Below are 20,513 nucleotides of genomic sequence, written 5' to 3'. Positions count from 1 at the left end.
TGTAGGTTATGTCCAGCAAGATTATGAAAGATGACAGGAATAATTTGGAGTTTATATGCTGTATATTATTTCCAATGAGATTATGAAAGGTTAAAGGCTTAAGAGGAAAATGCTATGTTCACTTTTGTTCTTGGTGAAAAGTCAGAAGACTGGAGTGAATGGGAAGAGAAAGCTGTGAAGCCATTCAGCATGTCTAAACTGTAGGGTTCTGTAAGACATGATGGAAACGGAGTTGAGGAGTGCTGAGATTTTTGTTTAAGTAAAGAGATGCTGTTAATAAAATATACCTAATAATCTAGGGTGGAGTGGTTTCAGTATTCTGATTTTTCCTCAGGCCAGATTGGAATTTGTCAAAGAGACTAAATTGAGACAGATGGGAAAGCAACTGGTAATATGTAGCTCATTCAAGCAGACTTGAAAGAGACATGAAAGGAGAAATTTACATTAAAAGCCTGTAAATAAAACATAAAATGATGATATTTACTCTCAGTATGTTTTAGAATAGTTTTCTTTAAATCTAGGGTAATGACAGCAGATTTTAGCGCTGATACTATAAAATTGGGTGAAATTATTGTCTGATTAGTGCCCAAAAAAAGAACCACAAGTCAAAAAATAGTTGATGTCTTGATAGCCTATGAAAAAAGATGAGATACAACCAAGCGAAACTTGTATAGCCAGCCAAATGAATCTTGGACAAAACAAGACATAATTCCTAGTGCCAGAATAGCTAAATCAGGAACAGGAAAACTATTCATCCACGGATCAAAGCTTCTGTATTTAATTGAACCAAATAATGAATTGTAGAACTGTGCTGCTAATAATAATTAATACCAATAATGAAAAACTACAACTTAGAGTTCATCTGATGAATTGTAATATGGCCAGCACTGAAAAACACACTAAATGCTTAAATCCAAAGATTTATGTATGCTGGTGATATTAGAGTTTCTGGACTCTGAGCTATTTAAAACCAGTTATAAACCAGAGAACATAAAGCCCCAAGTCCTTAACTAAATCTTTTCTATTTTCTGCCAAAGGAAAAAAATAAAAAAATAAATAAATAAATAAAATACTGAGGAGTCAGTAAGGTTGATCAAGTGCAATATCAATTATTTTCTAATTATTTCCTTAGAATTATCATGAAATGCATGAGTTTATCTCATGTATTAAGAAACAAACATCTTGCTCCAAAGATGCAGTCTCACTGAGAGGAAAAATCATCCATTTGTTTTATTAGGGCATCAAAAATTTGCTTGAAAAGAGGCCAGACTGAAGACTTTATATACCTTGATCTCTCACATTTCATGTCTGTAGAGACATTGTTCAGGCAATTTCTTCACTATCATTCAACCTGTCTTACTATGCCAGTTTCCACTGGCTTCCTGAAGGGTTACATGTCTATTTTTTAAGATGTTTGCTGGAAAATATTTCAATTTTCTTTCCTCAGGGACCAACCATCTTATAACAAGAATGTATGTGTAGTTTGAGAATAGAAGGTTCAGCAATCTCAGATTCTCTCCAGAGCGTTCTTTTCAGTCATAGTTACAAAAAAATAAACGTGTTCTCCCATTGAGGTTGCACATAGTAAAAATCATGAGAAATCTGATTTTCATTGAATAAACTTAGAAAATGCATCCAGATACCTCCTGACGACCGGAAATGATGGTCTTTAGATAGTGGCTAGGGTTGTGTTCAGAAAGAGCTGGGTCTATCTTCATAATACTACTGGGTAGTCTGTGTGTGTGGCTTTCCCCCATAAAATAGTCAAGCTACCAAATTATGGAGTATTCTGGGTAGATGTCCTCTGTCACTGTCATTGAAACTAGACCACAAATGCAGAATGTACAAGTCCTTAAGAAAAGAAAAAAATAATAATAAACTAATTCTGTAACAGAATTAGACCAAGATTTCTCTTTCATTTATTGAGTTTGACCTTGGCAACAGCAATGCTTCCACATCAGGTCAGTGAAAGAATAAGATGGTCAAGGCATTAGAAGATTGGTTGGGGTGATGGGGCTCCTTGTGTGGAAAAAGAGGGGCTGAAAAAAGGTGATGGACCTGTGGGTGACTTTGGGCAGTCTTTATATTTCTCTTCCAGGATCTTTGCCATGTAGACCCCTTGTCCTTAGCCTGCCTCATCCCACGACCCTCTACTGTCTCTTTTAATCGAGTACCCCTTAAGTTCTCCCTTATATTACCCTACACAAAATAAAAGTATCTTCTTCCCTAGTTGACAGTGTTTGTACCACCACAGGATGCTGGAGAAGATGCAAAGACAGTGTTAGGTTTAAATGCAATTCATTTGCCTACCTACGGGAAGAAACTGGGTCAACAAGGCATGGAAGGGGATTCTTAATGAAGATTCTTCTTTATATTGCTGGGCCTCAGTATTATAATTGGACAACTAATTCAATGCTATTCTGGAGATAAAGGATACACCTTATTATATAATTTCCCTGCATACTTCAGCTCATCCACTGCCAAAGGTAGGAGTTTGGAGGAATAAATAAGTAAAAAAATAAATAAATAAATAAATAAATTTAAAAATCTTTCAGGTATTTATTTGTAGTGCTCTTTTTAAGAGAAATAATTGAAATAATTGTTTCAATGCCTAAGTTCCCTAAACTTGTGCAAATACAAATCCTTTTTGATGTTTGGCAAAACTATCCCAGACAGACTGTGTGCTGTCTGTTGCAAACCTCAGTCTATATTTTTCCTATCTCATCACATTCCTTGCTTAGCATAGTGGTATGCATTCCAGTCCTCAGGATGATATCTTCTTGTATCACAGTACTGAAACCCCTTTCCAAGTCTCCATACTTGTTGCCTTGTGCAGAGATGTCTCTGAATTTTGAGGATTATTTTCCCAGCCATGAAGAGGGAAACTAATTTTGAAGTATGCTCTACTTCCAACTCTTCCCGTCTGAGTCATTAACACCTAGCAGCACCCACGCTTCACTGGGGGATGAGTGGAAGTGGGCAGTGAGGAATGGACATTTAGTACCCCAGTGAAGATAAATGCTGTTAGATAATTTTCCAGAATTGAGTGTGCAGGTTTTCTGTACTCTTTCCTGTCATGCTATCCCTCTTTAAAGCAACTACAAGCTGTGGGCATGTTTGGTACTGCTGCTAGGCTCCCTACATCTCTTTCTGTGACCAAAAATCTATGGGTTGGGGAGATCAATGCCACATTCTAAATGCAGAAGTCAATACTGTTGGTCAAAACAAAACTAAAAAAGTGGCAGGGGGTTGGGAGGTATACAGAAGAGGTGAATCAGCCAGGCTTATGAGTGAACTGCCCAGGAACACCAACGATATAAGCTAATGGAGTAAAATAATATCCAAATCTTCACATTGATAGAACAGTCTAAGTGTGGAGGGAGCTGAATGAGACAAATCAGACCACCTAGCAAGGGGACTGTTTCAGAGTAGGGGGGAGGAGAGATGAGGACTTCTTTATGAATTAATGAAACTCATACAGAAAGTCAAATGGAAATTAATATTTTACCTGTGTTACCTGCTTTTGAATTATTTGCTAAAGAAAAAATATGGTTTACACTATAATTACGTTTCTAACTTGGAAGTATTTCCTAGAAATACTACCCATTTTCAGCATGGGAAATTTGCTTAATATTTTTTTTGGGAAAAAAAAAAAAAAAAAAAGCTTATGAAGACAGACTTGATGTGCTTGATTGATGGTGCTTCACTTTAGATATCAAAACAGAAAGCATGTATCTTAGCAAACATCTGCATGTTTGTCACAGAGCTCTTATGGCATACATTTGCAGAGCAGAATATTGTGTTTGGTAGAGATTAGACCACAAGTTTATTGTATTGTTGTTGTTTTCCTATTTAATGACATTAGGTGATTGAAGTCCTTGTTAGCTAAGGTCAGTGAGTACTGGTGAGCACGTGAATATGATGTAAATTGGTAAAAGCCATTTCTTAAAAGTATGGAGATATCTCAGAGAGGTGATGTCTGGCGTTTATTAAATTCACTTTCTATCCTTGTTTACCACAACAGCCAAACCAACAGGACAGACTGACTCCCTTCATGCTTATTAACAGATGAATTGTAACTACACACAGTTCAGGATACATAGCCGATATAAATGTAACTCTTATCTGGCATCCTTTTACCTCTGTTTTCAGGAAGACTCATTATTTTTTGTGATTTGAGAAACGGCCTACTCCTTTTCTGAGGACACAGAGAAATTTTACACAGTTGTTTTACACAGAAAGGCAAAGTAAGTCTAAAACTGACCCTATAGCTTTGGGCTTTGGGAAGATAAGAGAAAGGCAACATGTGGGAAGGGTGAGTGTCTGTAGATATGCACATACAGCCAAGCACTTTGAGCTGCATCTGCTGCCTGGAAAAAGGTTTATCAGGCTTAGCAAGATGCTCCACAGGCAGGCTTTATCTCCACAGTTCTTTCCTGCACTTTCTTCCCTTCATTAACCACATAAATACCTTCCCTCTTATTCTGAAATTGGTGTTTAGGCCACTTCTCTGGGAACAAGGAGCCTTATGTTTTAAGTAAATTCGACTTTTTTCATGCAAGAGGTTGAGTGGCCTGCCATGCTCCAGAAGAGCTAATATCTTGGTTTGTAGGTACTGCAGTGAATCTGGGCTTTCCCACATCATTCTGCCATTTCTCAATTATTAGATAAAATATTTATTATCTCTTTGATATTTTGTAATGTGTTTTCTGTTGAAAGGATGAATTTAGACATCTACTTTTAGAGAAGGTTTGAGGTTATGAATCCCTGAAAAATGTTCATCAGAGCACAAACAGATTTACTGCTGGGATGCATGCTGGCATACCCAGGACCCCCTTAAGTGTGCTGAGTACTAGTTCACACTGACTTTCCTTTCTGTGGAGTTAGGGTGTGGCTGGTAGCTTATGCATGTGCTCTTTTTGTTCCATTATTGAATACATGTATGGCCTTGGTATGCAGAACCTGGATAAATGAGTATTACTTTTGACCACACAGCTGACAGAAACAGGAAGTGAAGCCCTGTCCTCATTTCAGCATATCTTGTATAGACAGCTTAGCCACTCTCTTTGTCCTTCAGTTTCTTGAACGTCCATTTCAGGTTTCTATTTCTTCCCAAAGATATAGGCCTGGAATGACATTGAGCATCAGGGCAGCCTGACATGAAGCATTGATAATGAATAGCTAGGTCATACAGATGCAAAGAAATAATCAAATTGATTTATCATGTGTCACACAGGGACACTCTTGTCCCATTTGTTGATGTTTCATACCTGTTAGCTTGCACTTGGTCTCTGCTCTATAAAAGGCAGTAATTGGCAGTGACAACAAGATACATGCAGCCCAAAGTAAAGCCATGCCAGTGTCCAGGGTATACACACACTATACCATGAATTTCTTGATCAAAAGGCCTTCATCTTGGTGCTGACCAAAAAAAGTCAGTAGAGGCATTGCAAATAAAATATACCCTGAGGTTTTAAATACCTATATATCTAAGAGGTATCTCTGACTAACAGTTGCCTTTAGCTTTGCATAAATTCACATGTCAATCATTTTTACTAATTCAAAGACATACTTGCCTTCTAAATAATAAAAAAAATGAGTCAAAAAAAAAGTATTCTTTTTGGAAGGAATTTATTCTCAGAGTTCTCTCTTGCTGCTTTCTTTTCTCATGCATTCCATGAATTACTAAGGTTTCAAAGGGCAGGTGCAAATAAAAACTAATAGAAGTGAGGCGTAGCTTAGTTGATTCCTTCCCTCATGCAAAATTACACTACACTAGAGATGAAGAAACGTTATGTCACTCCATCAGATTGCTTCCTCTACCCATTTTTTTTCCCTAAAACTCAAGTATTATGGCTATTAATATTGTCAGATCCTCTTCTCAGCTTATCATAAAACATCTGCTGCCATTTTGTCCAGTCTGGTGACAGAGATGTATGGCATGCTATAAAGTATTAATAGTGTTCTTTTTCTGAATAAGTATCTCCCCTTTGATTCACACTGTTAAATAATCTAATCTGTGTGCCAGAATAACATACACTGCTTTGGAATCAACTGTAAGAATATTGGTTGGTATGGTAGGGGGACATTCCTCTGCTGGTTTATTTTTCTTTAGTATTAGTACTACATTGACTTGTCTCAAAGTCTGTAATAGATTGCTTTTCTCTCAGGAATTTTCAAATAATTTAGCCAAGAGGTTGCTAACCATATTTATAATATATACATATATTTTTAAAATCCTGGCCTAAATCTAGTAGTTCTAAAACTATATTTCTTTAGAGATTCCATATGGCCAATCTGCCATTAAAAGTTTTTTTAAAAACTTATTTTATTTTTTTTTATTATTTTTTTTAGGCTTTTGCTTAACATTGCCTTGGGGTGCCTAATATCATGTAATGACTAAGAAAAGTCAAAGTATTTTGTAAGATTCTTCAATAATACTGATAATATCAGGCTAAAGAAGATTCTACCTGATTAGTTTATATGTTTATATTAGTTTATAGTTCATATGTATCTTTTTTTTTTTTTTAATTAAGTATAGTTTAAACTGAATTAACACAGCCGTTCCACCCTTTTCTTGCTTCTCTGTATTAAAGAATTATCAACATCTTCTCCCTGTCCCTAATACCCAAACACCCATCCAAACAAACAAACAAACAAACAAAAAACACGGCACCTCATTAATTTACCTCCTTTATTTTAAATACAATTGTCAATTATAACCTGGCTCATTAAGAAAAATGTGAAACACAACTACATTTCCTTCATGGTAGAGTTGTTTGCTTGGGAGTCTTTGGGTTTATTGATGTTTACCTAGTGAATCAACAATATTTTTTGTCAAGTAATGGTGTATACATGGAGATGACAATGATAGTATAATTTGCCTCTATTACTTCCTGATATCAGGATTCTGCTGCACTGCCAATTTTATATCTGTTGTTATTGTTTGTTTGACAGAATCAAAAACATGCCAGGTGCTTTGCAAAACAGAGAACAAGAAAAATCCCTTTCCAGAAGAGATGACAGCCTGAATAGAAATGACATAATGGCAGGAGACAAAGGAAGCAGAAAGGGGAAGCAAAACAAGAGTTATAACAAAAACAAGAGTTATAACCATAAAATCATGAGATTGGTTTGGAGGCACAGTGAACGCTATGAGGCATTTTTTTAAAGCACATAAGGACTATAGTTGGGATTAGAGGATGGAAATGTAGAAAAGAAGCATGGAAAGGAATGGAGAAGAAGGGAGGAACAGACTGGCAACAGGAGGAAGAGTAAACAGAGGTGTATGGGAGAGGCCAGAACACACACCTGACAAACTGATGATTATGACTAATGCCAAGAATGAAAGACTACATCTGAAGAGCATGATGATTTCAGGATGGCGAAGCAGGACAAGGCGATGCTGCTAGGGAGAGAAGAGCCGGCAAAGCTGCCCTGGAAGCCTGCCCTGGAAGCTCCTCACACTAATATAACCCTGCTTCCCCATCTTTTTAGCTCCCCTCTTATACACCAAATAGCCATATAGAAGAGCAAAGGAGAAGGAGAAGCAGCTAAATCAAACATTTGCAAAAGTACTGCTGAGGAAGAAGTTTAAATCAGGATGGTATAGATTTACTGATGATGCAAGTGGCAGAGTTAGTCTTTTTCATTAACATAAATCAATGTGAATCTTTGCCACTACTTACAAATAGGTCTTGCTAAGAAGCAGATTTTAATAATTTAACCAGTCCAGGACATTTTGAAATGTCCTTCATTCTAGATCACAAAGAAGCAGAAATCATAACATTTACAGTGAAATAGGAACATAGAAGAAAAATATCAGAGACATTTTTCTTAGAGTTGAAAATAATTGTTTCAGTATAAAAAAAAAAAAAAAAGAAAGAAAGAAAGGAAGGGAAATGCTCATTGAAAATAATAAAAATAAATAAATTATAACTTTCAATGAAAAAATATAACATTGGAAATAATTTTAATTATGCTGAATTGGCTCTTTTTGTCTCCAAAAAAGTATTAACACTTTTTCAAAATAAACTGGAAAATTGGCATTTTCAGAATGTCTGATGTTTTAAACTACCCTGATTTCCAAGTTAACAGTTATTTAGGAATAAGAAAGCTGCAAAATGGCCAGTCTAATCTCTTCCTCACCTCCTTCTCCTCTGCTGCTGCGATATCAGGCATTTCTACTGATCAGGCTGCAAAGAGCAAAACCAGTTTCTATGTCTCCCTGAAAAAAGGCATATTGCCAACTTCTTGAAGAATTATTAAATAATTAATTAGATCTGCTTATGGGAAATACCTTTTTTTTTTTTTTTTTTTTTTTTTTTTTTTTTATAGAGTATGTCTCCATTTAAACCCTCATCACAGCTTTTCCATTTTGCCTGGGAAAGTTTGTCAGAAAGCATGCTGGAAAGCCTCAGATGTTTCTGTAACCAATGAAACTGTTTTTAGTCATAGTTATAGTGTAGTAGATATACTGGGATGATAGCTGAGAGATTACTCCTTGTAATGGAATACTCTACTACTTTGGCATATATAGACACTTTGCTTTGTACTTCTGACTTCAAAACTTTGATGTTTAGGGTACTATAAATACTTGCAATTTGTATTTTTTCTTATAAGTTTTAGAAGACAGTAATGGATATTTTGGTTATTGCAACACCTTATCAACATGATACATGGATTTAGTCTCTTCTAGCAATGGAATGATACTAACATTATTTATTGGAGACAATGGCCTCGTTTAAGTCCATCTTGGCAACTCTAGATAGAATTAAAATAATTCATCTAGGTGAGCAGGAGACAACTGCTGAAAATCATACCTGAAAAGTTAGTAGTAATCCTTAACTCCTTAACTGGTTGGGTTTGCCCATCATTTGCTTGAAGATTTTGGTAACTGGTAACTTACTGAATTCTTAGATAGCAGCAATTGCCAAGCACTTTTTTTTTTTTTTTTTTTTTTTTTTTTTTTTTAATTGCCTGCAATTTGAACTTTGCTTAAGTTAATTAAACTATTGTCACCTTAGGGTATCATTTTAACACTGAGTTTAACAGGACCTATTCTGTTAATGTAGGGATTTCAGCTATTAAAGAATACAACAGGTACAGAGAGTTAATGCATAGCAGTGCTTGAAGAATCAGGCCCGCATCAGTTATGTCTCTCCTCCATTATTGAAGTAATATTGGATTTAAATCCATTGGGTAAGCTTACAAAATCTACCCAACATAAGTTCCTCTCTCCTTCAATCAAAAGTAGCTCTAAGGTTTATAATTCCTTGTATGAATAAAAACAAACAAACAAACAAAAACAAAAAAAGCAAGTGTCATAAGTCATAGTATCTCTCTGTAATAAAGTAATAACTTATTTTTTACATATCATTTTTACATATTTTCATACCAGTTACATATAACTTTTGCAATAATACATACAGCATAAAGCAATATCAGAACGTAGTTATTATTTCTATTAATAATATTCATCCAAGCTCTGGATTTTGCTTAGTTTTCCCCCTGATTCTGGCATGGTAGCAGATCAGGTAGAAGTTATATGAACCTGTGCACTGGCACTGAGAGAAGATTCCGCTGTGTGACATCTTCCCTCCTTCTGCTACAAAAAAAAAAAAAATAATAATAATAATAATAAAAAAAAAAAAATCACTACCCTTTCATTCCCTATTATTTCAATTGGGAAAGGTGACATAACCTCTGGAAAACTGCAGTTTGACATGCCTTCTGAATTCAGACACTGATCTGGACACAAAGCTTGGGAAGGGATTTAGTACCAGCTATTTCAGTAGCTACATGATCTTACAGGAAAAAGGCTGAAACAAACAAACAAACAAACAAACAAAAACCATTATAATGTATACTGAAAGTAAAGGAAAACATCACTATTTTTCTTTTTTTTTTTTCCTTTTTTTTTTTTTTTCCTTAACTTAGCCTAAGTTTTTTTCCTGCAAATCCTTTCCTATTGTTATCTATCAGCTCTTCCAAGATACTTGGTTATGCATAAAGTAAGAATAGCTGCACTAACTCAACCCCAAAGTCCTTATAGCCCAGTGTGCCTGGCAGGTGTAGAGGTCCAGACCTGTTGTCGAAAGGCCTCTACTGTCCCCTAAAGATTAGGGACACCATCAACAGTCAACTTCAAAGCACCTTCAGGGCTCTTTTATCCAGTATGTATAGTTCAAATGCTTCCTAAATCAGGAGGTGCCCTATGTTTAATAGTCTGAATTTGTCCTAGATCTGGTGAATTTACTTTCTCCTTCTGTCTCTCTTTCCCTCTCTGTTTTGCCCTTCTTTCTTCTGAAATAGAATGACCAGGGCTGCATGAATTATTCAACATAAGTGTGTATGATGTATTTATACAATGATATAGCGATACAGTGTATTTATACAGTGATATATATATATATATATATGTTTCTATTTTGTTTACTTCTTTCTTAATCATCCAGATATCCTGTTTCACAATTTTACTTGATGCTGAGTGCTTGGCTTGGTGTTTTCAGAGAGCTAATATCAGTTCATGTATTTTTTTCTTCTTAAGCAATAGTGAATTTGGAGTCCCTGTCTGTGAATGTATAGGTAGACTTACTTTTTCCCTTGTGTATTTCTTTGTGCTTTATCAAATCTAATCACCACTTTATTGCCAATAGCATTTAAATTTGTTAAATCGCTTTGCAGTTCTTTACAGGCAGCTTTTGGTTTAACTTTTTAAAATCATTTTGTATCAAACTTTCTCATCTGACAGTTCTTAGATATCGTATTTCCCTTTACTACTAATAAAAGTACTTTTGTTTAAATTCTTTGTTTTAATTCATGCTTCAGAATCCAAGAAGCTTTGCATACATTTAAATGCTATAATTTATGATTGTATTTTTCAGGAAGGGGGAAAGAGACCTTCAAGCTATTTTCCTTTATGTTTTATTAATTGGAAACCTTAAAAGTAGAATTTAAACCTTCTCATTGCACACTGGTTATGACAGAGTGGTTATACAACATTCAGAGAAAAATTACTAAGGGCTAGATACATGAAATACATTTAAGAACAGTCTTTAGTCTCTTAGATATCCTGCCTCTTCTCAGAAGCTCTAAACCCATGTTGGGCATCTCTCCCTCTACATTTAAAGAGGACAGCTGGATGTTTAGCAAAAACATCCTCCAACCATAGCATACTAAGCAGGAAACAGTCTAAGCGAAATAGAGAAACAGCCAGAAAGGGGAAACAAAACAAGTGGATGATTCCCTAATATATTTTACAGCATTGCCTTACTTCTGAGACTATATGATTTTGCAAGGTGAGACTCAGCATCTCTCCCACTGCAGCTGTTCCTCTTGTTTTTGGCATTATTCCCTGCAGTGAATTCTAGCATCTGATGCATATATCCAATTTACTGCACTGAGACATCAGTCCCTCTCTTCCTCTCTATCCCAGTAAATATTGAACTTTGAGGATTAGGCAACAACTGAGTAGACTTTGGTGAACTACCCTGTCAGGGTAAGGACCCAAAACTGCATTTAGCCACTTCTGTTTCATTGCAGAAACTGGGGTCTGTGTTACAACACCAGTGAAACAGTGAGAATTATTTGAACCCTAACTTAGTAAACAGGTTAAACCTGTTTGTCACTTTTTTGTCCCACATCCTAACTTCACTGAAATGTCATCATAATTCTTCAAAACCAATTCTGTGTCTACATCACAATTATGTTTAATCTTATATGAATACTGAAAGTATGTAGCTCTAGGCAGGTGAATAGACTGCATGAGTTACTAGTAGTTATGGTATTAGTATTCATACCATATTAGAAATCTTATGAAGTGGGGGAAATAAGAGGGTGGTGACTGACATTTAGCATTTCTCAAGCTGAGTTATATCTTGTATGTTTGAGAGAATAAATGAATATTTTATTTATTTGTTTGTTTTTAGAGACCTCTCCTTTTTTTTTCTACCTTAAATAATCCAGAAATATGTAGTACTGGGTTTAATTTTTTGTAGTTACAAAAGTAATTATTTCAAATGCTATAGATATATTTGAGAGGATGGTGACAAAAGAGAACAAGCTGCCAGAGGATTTATTTGATGTTCTGAGGGAACGTGTTATAAATTTATGTCTGTTATAGTGTAGATGCTTATAAATCTTCCTCTGTCTGAAGGAGTAGAACTTTGGGAACTAATAAGCCAAAAATTAAGAGACTCCAAAAACTAGCAAATCAAACTGCCATATAGCATTTTAAAAATGAACAATAGCTGAATGACTTCTATATCTGTATCTACGTATCTATACTGACACAGGCCAGGTCCTACACACGTAATTAAGTCCTTACTGTTTGAATTTATTAGTCATATATGTTGGACCAGTCTCCACTGCTTCAGCATTGTTTGCTGCATAGCTGATGTTAAATTTAGTGGATTCTGCTGTTTAATTGACAGATATTAATTGAGTAACAATGGCAGGAAGTAATAAAATAAAGGAGTAGAAATCTGGGATTAAAGGAAAATTCATAACAAATCCCAGGTCAACTAATCTTTCCTGGTATGTACTGGACAGGTATAGCCTTTGTTACATAAAATGCCAAAATATCAAGGAAAGTGAATTGTTATGCACTGATGCCAAACAACGATACAATAGATATTCCTAGAAGATATGTTCAGTGACACAAAGGAAGGAACTCATAGACTAGCTGCTATTTTAAACTTGGACAAAAAAAATCAAAATAATAAAAATTATTATTGTTTATTATTATTATTATTTACTTTTTACCATTTTTGTCATTGTGTGTTTGCACCCTGCCATTTAGGAAAGTTTACTTCTCATTCCCAGAACATCTCACCTGCCCATTCCAGCTCTTTCCTTTTCCTGTAGTCTGGTTTCAAATACTGGTCATCCAAAGTCTTTTTTGCTACAGATTCTAACCCTTCTTTTGCCTTCACTTGGACTTGTTCTTGCATTTCTTCATTGGTTTATTTAAGATTTTTGTATCAATTTACTTTCAATTTAAATATAAACAATACTTACATTATTGAAAGATGGTCTTGGTTCAATCTTTCGTTCTAATCCTACAGTACCCTACAGTACAGGAAGTAAGAATTTATTGATTCTTTAAAGAAAAATAATAATTAAATAAATAAGAATAATCTTCCCTAGTTCCATAAAAGCAAAAAACTTTTCCTGTCGTACACTTTTGTACCAATGTTTCCAAAAGTTTGGGAACTCAACTTGAAACCCTGTATTGGAATCTAAATTTTTGTTTGTTTGTTTTTAATATGTATAAACACTGATTTTTCCAAGCCTCTGAAATGTAGGGATTCTCAGTTTATTACAAACAGAATAAATATAAAAAGGAACTATTTAGAATAAAAGAAGCAGCCTAAGCCAATTTCTTTCCTTTGATATTTAGGGCCTTGATTTATTTTAATGTGCTCAAGCTCTCCTTTTTCTTAGAAATGCATACATAGTTATGTTTGTGAGGTACCTCTGCACTTTCCTGAATACCTAGGGCAGTCTCTCCATTTTAAAACTGGAAATGAACTTTTAACCAGTGGACAGAAATTCTCTTCAAAGATGGAATATCAAGGAAAACAAATGACAAGGAAGGGGATGGGGAGCAGGATGTGGCCCTCACTATCCATGAAGAAATGGTTGGTGACCTGGTACGGCACTTGAATGTGCACAAGCCGATGGGGCCAGATGGGATCCACCCAAGGGTACTGAGAGAACTGGCAGAGGAGCTGGCCAAGCCGCTTACCATCATTTATCAACAGTTCTGGCTATGGGGGGAGGTCCCAGTTGACTTGTGGCTAGCAAACGTGACGCCCATCTACAAGAAGGGCCGGAGGGCAGACCTGGGAAACTACAGGCCTGTCAGTTTGACCTCAGTGCCAGGGAAGCTCATGGAGCAGGTTCTCTTGAGAGTCATCACGCAGCACTTACAGGGCAAGCAGGCGATCAGGCCCAGTCAGCATGGGTTTATGAAAGGCAGGTCCTGCTTGACAAACCTGATCATCTTCTATGACAAAGTGACGCGCTGGGTGGATGAGGGAAAAGCTGTGGATGTGGTCTACCTTGACTTCAGTAAGGCTATTGACACTGTTTCCCACAGCATTCTCCTCAAGAAACTGGCTGCTCTTGGCTTGGACTGGCGCATGCTTCGTTGGGTTAAAAACTGGCTGGATAGCTGGGCCCAAAGAGTCGTGGTAAATGGAGTCAAATCCAGTTGGAGGCCAGTCACTAGTGGCGTTCTCCAGGGCTCGGTACTGGGGCCTGTCCTCTTCATTGATGATCTCGATGAGGGCATTGAGTGCACCCTCAGTAAGTTCGCAGAAGACACCAAGTTAGGTGCGTGTGTCAATCTGCTCGAGGATAGGAAGGCTCTGCAGGAGGATCTGGATAGGCTGCACCAATGGGCTGAGGTCAACTGCATGAAGTTCAACAAGGCCAAGTGCTGCACTTGGGGCACAACAACCCCAAACAGTGCTACAGGCTGGGAGATGAGTGGTTGGAGAGCTGCCAGGCAGAGAAGGACCCAGGAGTGATGGTGGATAGTCAGCTGAATATGAGCCAGCAGTGTGCTCAGGTGGCCAAGAAGGCCAACAGCATCCTGGCTTGTATCAGAAACAGTGTGGCCAGCAGGGCTAGGGAAGTGATAGTCCCCCTGTACTTGAGGCCGCACCTCGAGTCCTGTGTTCAGTTTTGGGCCCCTTGCTACAAGAAGGACATGGAGGTGCTTGAGCGGGTGCAGAGAAGGGCGACGAAGCTGGTGAGGGGCCTGGAGAACAAGTCCTACGAGGAGCGGCTGAGGGAGCTGGGCTTGTTCAGCCTGGAGAAAAGGAGGCTCAGGGGCGACCTTATTGCTCTCTACAGGTACCTTAAAGGAGGCTGTAGTGAGGTGGGGGTTGGTCTGTTCTCCCACATTCCTGGTAACAGGATGAGGGGGAATGGGCTTAAGTTGTGCCAGGGGAGTTTTAGGTTAGATGTTAGGAAGAACTTCTTTACCGAAAGGGTTGTTAGACATTGGAACGGGCTGCCCAGGGAAGTGGTGGAGTCACCATCCCTGGAGGTCTTTAAAAGACGTTTAGATGTAGAGTTTAGAGATACGCTATAGTGGAGGACTGTTAGTGTTAGGTGAGAGGTTGGACTCGATTATCTTGAGGTCTCTTCCAACCTAGACAATTCTGTGATTCTGTGATTCTGTGAAATTGAGATGGACTAGTCCGAGGCAGTTTTTCTAATGAATACAAAAGTTGGTTACATGTTGTGTGAATCTTTAAAAGAAGATGCAGTGTTGGCAAACACTGCTGTAGTCCACTGTTTATATACCTTTTTCCAGAAAAATAAGTGTTTCAAAATTGTATCCTAGTAAACAGATCCAGCAGAAGTTTCTCCAGACAGTTTAATAGCAATAATTTTCTTACTGTAAATTATTTACATTGCCAAGAATAATCCAACTAATCTGTAAAAAATGTATGAGGCATATTTCTTTCTGCAAAAAAAAAAAAAAAAAAATCATCATGTAGTGTTTTCTAATTTCTACTGAAAACTTATAGTTTAAGTATATATAGAGAGTTATATATTAACACATGCTTTAATGTAATAAAATCATCCCTCTCTTACTTTTGAAAATAGGTGACACTACTTCATTTACTTCCTTCCGCACTAAAGCTGTCCTCCTGCACATTTTTATACTGTAGCATTCCCAAGGGAGAAAACAAGTTCTGAAACTCATATTTTTTAAATTTTGTTATTATTATTTGATTTTATTTTATTTGATTTTATTTTATTTTATTTTATTTTATTTTATTTTATTTTATTTTATTTTATTTTATTTTATTTTTATCATGATTGTCAGTGGGAAAAGATTTGGGAAGAAGAATGTAGGCAGGATTAAACATATCAAATTTTATTAGGTGACATCAAATGTAATGAAATCTAGAGGTCAGCTTAATTTTTTACCTCTTCTTATCTCTCTGACTCACAGTACTGCATCTCAATAGCTGCCACCAACAGCTACCACCAGAAATCTTGGCTAATTAGTAATCAGTCATGTCACTTAATGTCATCTCATCCAGCCTGACTATTGAACCTGAGTACAACAAGAAAAAGGAAATTTGAAACTCTTAGCAATTTTGTTTAGTCCACCTATTTTCAGCAGCATTATGTTCCTACAGTTCAAGATTATTATGCTTATTATTATGCTACACTAATAGGTATAACTGAATTTGATGGTTTTAGTAGTTATTCATTTAGGAATATATGGTAGCACTAAGAAGCAAGACCTTTAACTACCAAAAAAATAATCCTAACAAATTCTAAAAGATAAGATTTCTTAGCAGTTCAATGGCATTAAGTTAGGAAAGAACTTTGTTAATAAAATTCCAGAGCACACATCCCTTCTTAGCAGTAACCGGTTCAACATAGGAAGTACCCATCATGGCTGAATCATAGAATCATTAAGGTTCATTAAGACGTTCAAGATTATCACCAATATCACCCACTGAAACATGTCCCTAAGCACCGTGTCCAACTTTTCCTTAAACATCCCCAGGGACAGTGCCTCCACCACCTCCCTGGGCAACCTGTTCCAATGCCTAACCACTCTCTCTGAGAAAAAATTTCTCAAAATTTCCAACTTAAACAACCCCTGCTGCAAATTGAGGTCATCCCCTTTGGTCCTATCAACAGTTATCAGTGAGAAGAGGCCAAAGCCCAGCTTTGCCCTACTTCTTTTTAAGTAGCTGTAGAGAGCAATAAGGTCTCCCCTGAGCCTCCTCTTATGCAGATTAAACAACCCCAGTTCCCTCAGCTGCTCCTCATAAGACCTGTGTTGCAGATCCTTCACCAGCTTCAACCTTTGTAGCCCTTCTCTGGACATGCTCCATGGCCTCGTCCTTGTAGCGACAGGCCCAAAGCAGAACACAGTACTCGAGGTGCGGCCTCACCAGGGCCAAGTACAGGGGAACAATCACTTCCTTTGTCCTGCTGGCTACATTATTCCTGATAAAAACCAGGATTTTGTTGGCCTTCTTTTGCCACCTAGGCAAACTGACAGTTCATGTTCAGGCAAGCATTGACCAACACCCCCAGATCATTTTCCTTTGCACAGCTTTCCAGACCCTCTCCCCCAGGCTTGTAGCACTGCATAGGATTGTTGTGGCCAAAGTGCAGGACCCAGCACTTAGTCATGTACAACTTCATCCCAAGGGCCTCTGCCCATCTACCCACCCTGTCCAGGTCCCTCTGCAGGGCCTTACTATTCTCCGGCAGACCAACACTTCCCCCCAGCTTGGTGTCATCTGCAAACTTATGGAGGGTGCACCCAATTCCCTCATCCAAATCATCCATGAAGATATTAAAGAGGATGGACCCCAACACCAACCCCTGGGGAACACCACTCATGACCCATCGCCAGCTGGATTTCATTCCATTCACCTCTACTCTCTTAGCAATTTTTTAACCCAGCAGAGTGTACCTGTACAAACCATGGGCTGCCAGCTTCTCCCGGAGAATTCTGTGGGAGACCATGTCAAATGAAACCAAGAGCATGTCAATGCAGGGGCCAATGCAAGACCACTTAAGTCCACCTATAAGAACAAGAATATACCATCAAAGGTACAGGGATCATTCACATGACTAAAACTATACAGAAGGGTAGGTTCTTTTCTGTATGGGCAATGGGCATTTCAGATCAGCCTGTCATGGCAGTAGAAATATTCACCAGTCTTTTTTTAAGAGACAACATATAAATACAAATGACTATCTTGCCTTTTGACTACTAGACTTATGATAGCTTCAAATGTGAAAATCCTGCACGTTCAGTCATTACTTTTACTCCTAAACTAAATAGTTGTTTGAAATGGCAATCATGAAGTGCTAATCTCTGCTACCAATAAACAAAGGTAAATCATAGCAGAAAACTTGTTCATGTGCAGTAATCTCTAGAGGATTAGGTTTTTCAAGGGATCAGATTTCCTAAAACTCCTCTTTCCTGATAACAGCCTCTGCTGTGAGGTGACACACCAATAGGCATACCTTATTGAGAGCTGCTGATAAGCAGAGGCCATTTGGGGGTTCTGAGTGCAATATAAATAGATGCAAAACAGTAGGGGGACTGGTGCTCATCACAAACCTCAAAAGGATTAGCAGTTCAAGCTCTGATTTCCTTGCTGTTGTTAGCTGTGATTTATTATCAGACAGTGACTGAGAGTCTCTCTTATCTGTGATAATTTAATGGCTTAATGGCAGTCCCTTTATCTGGGGGTCATAATTAAGCTTGTTTGATCAGGTTCCTAACAAGCACCTCGCCTGTATTTTTAGCTATGCCTATTTTTTCCTTGGTGTAGAAGCATTTTTCTAATTAGTATTAACAGTGTTATTGTTAACAATTACTGGTAATGATAACAATCTTGTTTAAGGTTTCTATTTATCTGGAGGAAAAATGAAAGCCAATAATAATAATAATAATAATAATAATAATAATAATAATAATAATAAATAAAAATAAAGTTTCAATGTTTTTTGAGTTTAAATACATTTACAGGAAATTTTAAGCTGTAGTGTCTCAGCAACCCTTTGGCAACTCAGATTCCAATCTAACTCAAATATAAAACTGAAAATGAAAAACCACTGCATAAAATCACTTTTAATAGACTCATTTTCTCTGGTACAAAATTAACACCAATTTGAAAGTAAGCATGACTGCTATTTTACAGAGCACTTAGTGTCCCTCTTTATCATCTTACTAATGAGCTGTTTCTTCCACTGTCATGAAAATTTCCTTAACAAGAGATGAACTTTAAGATCTTATTATGGCTGTATAAGAACACGGGTGTCATCAAAGTTAATATACTGTCATTTTTTTTTATTTTATTTTCTGTTAACATAACTGGAAAAAGAAGTAAATTATATTTGTTAAATGTACCGAATATTATAATTTTGAAAGGAAAATTTTCCAATTCCTTTTACTCAAATAAACAACTGGATGAAGTGAGTTAAATCTTTTTTTTTCTTTTTTCTTTTTTTTTTTTTTCTTTTTTTTTTTTTTCGTTGTTTTTGTTTCCTTTTAAGAGGAAAACAAACTAGAAAAGAAAACATGTTCAGATTGACCACGTTAATTTCTTAATTATTCTTGTAAGTTTCTGGGATTCTTAGGAGGCCACAAAGAGGTGTATAGAATAGTTGCTGAGATTTAGAGAAACAGAATTACTGGCTATAGAAAACTCTTCAGAAAAACATGATCAAACACATATTCAGACACAGGAGGCATTGGTGTAGTATGTGTTTATACATGTATATGTGTTCAAAACTATGTCTATATGTATTTATGCATATGTGCCTATCCATGTGCATTTAAGCATTATATATTATATGTATAAGTTTGCTTTTAGTCATTGACACAACTTTATGCAATCACAGACTTATTGAAGTTTGTCTTTAGTTTAGGTCTTCTGGTTTTAAGAAAAAAAATGGTGGTACAGAGAATCTATATGTCTAGTCTAAATTAATTATTTAGACAGTATAAATAATGTAGAAGGACGAGGGCCATTAGAAGGTAATTCATTCCACCTACCTATTTTAAAACCATTTAAAACTATTCTTATGGCTATGGAGAAACACCAGGTGACATGGTTAAGTTGGCTAAAACTTAGATGAGATTAATTCCACACACAAATGCAAGAAATTGTGAATTACAGAATGAGCAATAACTTCTTATTAAGTTACTTCCTTGTTCTTGGAAATTGGAAGGGCTGTCACAAAAGATATTTATATATGTATATAAATATATATGTGTATATATATGCATATTTTTCCTGACATTTGTAGAGCAAAACTCACCTGAGACCCTTGAAACCAGTCATGCCTTCTGGATATTATCAAATAACTTCAATAAGTGGATGATTAAATAGACAAAGACTTGCAGACAGCAGCAAAGAAGAAAAAAAAAAATCTGTTAATTCTCTCAGTCAAGTACTGTTACTGGCTTTTTCTGAATTCTGCATTTAGGTCAGAAATGGCTTATGTTGAGCTGTTTGGGTCTGGCAAGTAGGAATTTGATTTTGAGCTCGTTTCATAGCCAAAAGTATGCCAGATAAATCATAAATACTGGAATCATTACAGAATGAGCTTTGTTCCACACAAAAACTTTCATCCAGATCCTGATGAGATCTGGATCTGGATTTCATGGGAATACTTTCATTGACCTTGGTGGGATCAGAGTTAAGCTACCAGCGGCAGCATGCAGTTGCCTGGGAAGCTGAAATTTTACTCAGATATGAAATAAGCAAAATGTGTGAAAGATAGAAATGACAAGGTGTAAGGGAACTTGCAATGTAACACACTGAAATCCTTGCCTAATATCTGCAGCCAAGGCCATTGACACTTGGGTGTTGAGCTGACTCTGGGAGGCCTTGATGAGATAAGCTCATACAATCACCGAGACGTCTGCTTTGCACATTTTACTTCACAGATAATTTTCCAAAACTAACATAACAGAAACATTTCTCAATGTACATTAT

At 36.7% G+C, this 20,513-nt stretch overlaps 1 protein-coding gene across 3 annotated transcripts in view; it reads left to right on the top strand.

Moving 5' to 3' along the window:
- The window catches only part of EPHA7 (EPH receptor A7), a 162,715-nt gene extending 154,904 nt beyond the window's left edge, over positions 1-7,811 (top strand). For all 3 annotated transcript variants that reach the window (XM_032184338.1, XM_032184341.1, XM_032184337.1), the window contains one exon: positions 6,958-7,811. In XM_032184338.1, coding sequence (XP_032040229.1) covers positions 6,958-7,171 — 214 coding nt within the window. In that variant the 3' untranslated portion in view covers positions 7,172-7,811. The remainder of the gene's footprint in view (positions 1-6,957) is intronic.
- Positions 7,812-20,513: the final 12,702 nt, after the last annotated feature.

This window comes from Aythya fuligula, chromosome 3 (genome assembly GCF_009819795.1).
Source record: "Aythya fuligula isolate bAytFul2 chromosome 3, bAytFul2.pri, whole genome shotgun sequence".
Lineage (NCBI taxonomy): Eukaryota > Metazoa > Chordata > Aves > Anseriformes > Anatidae > Aythya > Aythya fuligula.
This window is presented reverse-complemented; position numbering and strand designations above follow the sequence as displayed.